General features: G+C 46.4%; 1 protein-coding gene across 3 annotated transcripts; it reads right to left on the bottom strand.

The window, feature by feature from the left end:
* Positions 1–333: 333 nt before the first annotated feature.
* On the bottom strand, positions 334–3,534 carry LOC101763711. Of its 3 annotated transcripts, none has more exons than XM_022827350.1 (6): positions 3,242–3,534; positions 3,087–3,162; positions 2,619–3,018; positions 1,003–1,734; positions 874–931; positions 334–790 (listed from the first exon to the last, which is right to left on the bottom strand). In XM_022827350.1, the coding sequence occupies exons 3-5, from the start codon at positions 2,922–2,924 to the stop codon at positions 884–886; spliced, it is 1,086 nt and encodes a 361-aa protein (XP_022683085.1). In that variant the 5' UTR covers positions 2,925–3,018; positions 3,087–3,162; positions 3,242–3,534; the 3' UTR covers positions 334–790; positions 874–883. The 3 variants fall into 3 exon arrangements, with proteins under 3 accessions (XP_022683085.1, XP_004973194.1, XP_004973195.1); XM_004973137.2 differs by having other exon boundaries at positions 2,619–2,996; XM_004973138.2 differs by having other exon boundaries at positions 874–919; positions 2,619–2,996.
* Between the last annotated feature and the right edge of the window lie 1,537 nt (positions 3,535–5,071).

Here is a 5,071-nt window from a genome sequence, read left to right as displayed (position 1 = left end):
GTCCCTGCTGGTGCTATCGCTCAGCCTTCTCAGCACTGCTCGCTAGCGCGCAACGGAAAGGCACGGCGCTCGATTTGGAGGGATAGGGTTGTCCCGCATATTAGAGGAATATTCCTCTAAGGGGATGACCCTATCCCACTTGACTCCCATCCAAATACTCCTAAAATTAGGACCGTCCCGCTCCGTCCTGTCCCATCCTTGAAACCAAACGTTCCCTTACCCACCCATGGGTTATCCTTACCCATGATTCCAAGAATGTTTGCAAAGCAAAATTACATGTATCAATATACCAGGCTCTCAATTTCAGCCAAAGCATCACAAATCAATAATAAATTCATCAAACAAACATGCTACATGAACACCTGATCAAAGTCTAATAGGTAAATCCATCATTACAAAACACCAAGTGACCAATTTCACGAGTTCACATACAGTACAGCATACCAGCTAGGAATTACCGAGTCTCCACCACATGACAGCCACACGGCTACACCCATACATACTACTAAATTAGTGAGTTCATCACATATTACATGTTCGTGACTACTCAACCATAGTGATAGTTGTAATACTAGTGAGTAGCAATTTAAGTATTACAACCAAAAGGAGATACATAAATAGATAATTAAGCTTGCATTGTTGACATGGAGTTGCTGCAGTTTGATAAAGCTTGAACTTGGGATAGCACAGCGCCAACAAGTTACCATCAGTTGCTTTAAATCATCAAAGGGCAAGCCCCAACAAAAGGTCAAACAGCAAACTATGTGATATTGCTTCAAACGGTAAGCTCCTACAGAAGATAAGATATCATCAGTACAAGTTATGTAGCATGAATATGTATATTGCACAAGATTAAAAAATAGAAACATGCACCTGAAGCTCTCTATCGTCTTCGAATCAACCAATATTCTGCCTCATCCTTCAGATTCTCCTGAAACATGTTAGTCATTTTTATACACAAGTACAACAATCATATATAAAAACATATGTGTGGTTATTTACCTCCCACTCTGATCCAAAATTTTTTTTCATGCACAAGATGATACTTTTTGCAAGCAGCCCAATTTTCGAATCGGTCCAGCCACCCTCCGAAAATAACAGACCAGCTGCTTCACCATTCAAACGAAATACAGGTGCTGACACTGCTATTTCTGCTGTATGTCTCTCAGCATCGATATTCTTCAAAGTAATAATGTCATCATGACGTGATAAACCAAATTGGAAATATTTTTCAGATCCAACTATATGTTCATAACAAGCATCCAATGCATCACAACATGGAGTTCCCACTGTCCCTTTATATATACCAAGACTACCATTCAATTCCTTAACCAGTGGTGCATTGGCTTTATCATTCAATTTGGTACCACTCGTTGCACAAACCGTGAAAATAACTTCATAGCTTAAAGGATCACAACTAAATTTGACAACCTCATGCCTTTTATCAGTTTGAACAATCAATATCGCAAGGTCATTTTCAACAATCCTTGAAAGCAAATAGGCTTCAGTTTGATACTTTTCTCCTCCAAAGTAGACAATAAATTTACCAGTAAACCCATCCGCATGATGTTTATGAATAGTAAGTACCAAAGTGTAGTTTTCCTCATCTACAAGAATCAAACCAGTACGGTATGCTGTTGCCGTTGACGAACCGACAGACATGTCAGATGCAACCGTCACAACAGAGCTTAATGCTTTTGAAAGCAATCCACGATAATCGTCTCCATCCACAATCTAAATATATGTAAACAAACAAATGACAAAACAGATTAAGATATAGATACATAAAATAGTAAAATGCAACAATATTAAGAAGTAATAACTAACGTTACAAGTTACACTGTCCAATTAAAAAGTGCTAAGTCATACAAAATTTAAAAGCTCGCAAAATATAATCCATTGAAAATACAAGGTCATATGACTATATGAGTGTTATTATCTTTTGGAAGCAGCATTGCGAAAACTCACGGTTTCCTGTTTCTAGCAGAGTAACAGAAACAGTGCAATGCTCAGTCGGAGAGTCAAGAAAGCAGGCAGGCAGATGTGACCTGAGCTCTAAAGACTATTTTGTTCAGGGAGTGTTTGGATAAACCCCGCTAAAGTTTAGCACCTGTCACATCGGATATTTAGATGCTAATTAGGAGTATTAAACATAAGTTAATTACAAAACTAATTGCACAGATGGAATCTAATCCGCGAGACGAATCTATTAAGCCTAATTAGTCCATAATTTGACAATGTGGTGCTACAGTAACCATTTGCTAAGATGGACTAATTAGGCTTAATAGATTCGTCTTGCGAGTTAGCACAGGAGTTCTGAAATTAGTTTTCTAATTAGCTCATGTTTAGTCCTCCTAAAATTAGTTTTCTAATTAGCTCATGTTTAGTCCTCCTAATTAGGATCCAAACTAGTATCCAAACACCCCCTCAATCATTTCGAGGGGTTCGTTAAAAAAACTATTACATTGTGTAACTATTATACTGTGATCCTATGGCTGCTCAGATTGGGCAACGCAAACACAAACAACTTGATATGCAAATTCCAAAAAATAGAGACGGATTTTATACACAACATAAACTCTAAATAAAGTGATTCAAGTGGGATAAAAAGAACTTACAGGAGGTGGGGGAGGAGCAGTTGGAGGCACTACAACATCATCCCGTGCCCTCTTCCGAGACCCTGGGGTACCTCTAGCGTCCATCCCAGTGGAGGCAGTGCGGTTGCGTTCAGATCGACGAAGCCCTGCAGGTGACTCTGCAGCAGTGGCTGGCGGTTCATGAATGACAAGTTCTCTTGGGCGACGACGTTCTGCCGCATGGGCAGCATTTACTGCAGCTTCAAAGGCCTTATCTCTTTTCTTTTCTTCTACCATTATTGCTTTTCCTTTCTCCGCCGCTGTTGGTTTCTTACGTTCTCCTGCCATCGTGTCAAACAACCACACAAGAAGCCCAACAGCCAACTTCCAACAAAGGCAATCACTGCCAGAAGAAGCAAACTGCCACGCAGGGCAAAGAAAACTGTTGTCATAATAAATAAATCCAGTAGGAAGACTTAAAATATGAGAGATGGAAACCCATCTAAATACCTCTTTTTTAGCAGAACGTCGCCGGAGAGAACAACTCACAAGCTCGCCAGATACGAGGAAAAACCGTCAGCGGGCACTGGAGAAGGAAGATGGCCAGGTAAGAAACGGAGATCCGGGTAATCGAGCAAGAAAACAGATGTAGTAGTCCTGAGTACCTCCTACAAAGCACCTCGCGTCTCGCGAAGACAAGTTTTGGAAGAAGGCAGTTGCCAGATCGAAACCCCAACGCAGCAAGCTTGCGCAAGCCTGGGAGGAGGAATGCCGGCGACGGAAGAGGTCTCCAGCGTCGAGAATAGCTCCTGGAGAATAGCTCCTGGTGACGCCCGCCCGCCGATTGGACGGCAAAAACCAGTGCAGTGATGGTGGCAACAGGGTACGGCGGCGGCGGCGGCCGGGCTCGGTGTCCGCTCAGTAAAAGTTAGGGATTTTGACTGACCGAGCACACCCATTGGGAGAACGAGGGGGTAAAACACAGTCTACTGCTCTGGTTTCTTTTTTGTTTTTTTTTAGAAGCAGCGTCGGGCTGGGCCTGCAAGGGTTCGGTTCGGCTTCGGCCACTTCCGAAGTCGATCCGTTCCTTAATTTAGCATGTGGGCCGAAAGAGGATCAGCAGGGTCATGACCCGTTTGACCCCAGTTGCCGGTGCTCAGCGCCGCCACGCCCGCGTTGCCTTCACCCTTCTCTTCTTTTTCATTCTCTAGTTTTTCAGGGTGAAGCCGAGCAAGACCCCGATGCCCACGTAGATGGCCGCCATCTTTGCTGGCGCTCCTCCCCCGGGGTGCCCGGCCGATGGCCGCTTCCGGCTGGTGGGGAGCCACGACGACAGCGACGGCCGGCCGGCAAGGTTCTCGGGGCCCACTCGTGGCTCCAGGTCAGGTCGCGGCACGGCGCGTAGGGCGTGGCCGTGCGGGCGGCCTGTGCGTGCCGAGCGCGACGGCGGCGGCGATCGATTCCGGTGAGAGGTGGGGGGGGTTTCGATTGGATCAAGGCAAGTGTCGACGAGCACCAGTGGCTCACCGGGGTTCTGTTGGTCGCGTCGGTCTGGTCGGAGGGCTTCGCAGAAGGCGGTCCATGGGATAAGGCGGTGGCGGCCTAGCCCGCAGAGGCGCGCAGGGCCGACGGTGAGACGTTGGAAGCACAACTGTGGGCTCGGTTGGGGTGGAGGAGCAGTGCAGGGGAGTGCTCACCATGGTAGTTCAGGTGGGCGGCAGCAGGCACCGTCGCGACGGGACAACGGGCATGGAGCCTTCGGCTCGGTTTGCCCCGATGCGATGCGCAGGGAGCCTAGAAGGTGACGGCAGATTCGGCAGCATGCTCGGTGCTCGGTGGAGGCTGTGGAACTCGACGCGGTGGGAGTGGGAACGGTGGTGACGAAGCTCGGGACGGCTGGTGGTGCGGACGCCGGGAACGTCGATGGCGGCGTCGGCAGCCTGTCGGGCTCCGGCAGTGCCGACTCTGACGAGCGCGCGCAGAAGCAGGAGGCGACTGAGGCGGTGTTAGTGGCACTTTACTCATGGGATACTGCTCATAAGCAATCGAAGGACACTGAGTCTTGCTGAGATGTATGCCATGTGACATAGGCAAGAACCCTTTCTTCACCTCTTTCATGCTGAATCGCTTCAACACTTTGTCAATGTAAGTATTTTGGCTTAATCCTATAAGCCTTCTCGATCTATCTTTATAGATCTTAATGTCCAGAATATATGCCGCTTCCCCTAAGTCCTTCATCAAAAACTATTTTTCAGTGAAGTCTTTACGGACTCAAGCATAGGAATGTTATTTCCAATCACCAATATGTCATCCACATATAAGATTAGGAATACTACAGAGCTCCCACTTTCCTTCTTATAAACACAAGACTCTTCTTCGTTCTTGGTGAAGTCAAACACTATGACCACTTCATCAAAACGAATGTTCCAACCCTTTGACTACATGCTATTCCCTTTGCCTCATGATATTTGGTCTAGCTTCAAGCCGACCGCTCT

The sequence above is a fragment of the Setaria italica genome, chromosome VI (genome assembly GCF_000263155.2).
Source record: "Setaria italica strain Yugu1 chromosome VI, Setaria_italica_v2.0, whole genome shotgun sequence".
NCBI classification, from domain to species: domain Eukaryota; kingdom Viridiplantae; phylum Streptophyta; class Magnoliopsida; order Poales; family Poaceae; genus Setaria; species Setaria italica.
This window is presented reverse-complemented; position numbering and strand designations above follow the sequence as displayed.

Excerpts from the sequence above, each read along its gene's own strand:
- LOC101763711 (XM_022827350.1), bottom strand. The coding sequence starts at position 2,924 with ATGGCAGGAGAACGTAAGAAACCAACAGCGGCGGAGAAAGGAAAAGCA. Across the intron at positions 1,735-2,618 it reads CTGCTCCTCCCCCACCTCCT|ATTGTGGATGGAGACGATTA; the intron begins GTAAGTTCTTTT and ends ACATATATTTAG. Across the intron at positions 932-1,002 it reads ATTTTGGATCAGAGTGGGAG|GAGAATCTGAAGGATGAGGC; the intron begins GTAAATAACCAC and ends AACATGTTTCAG.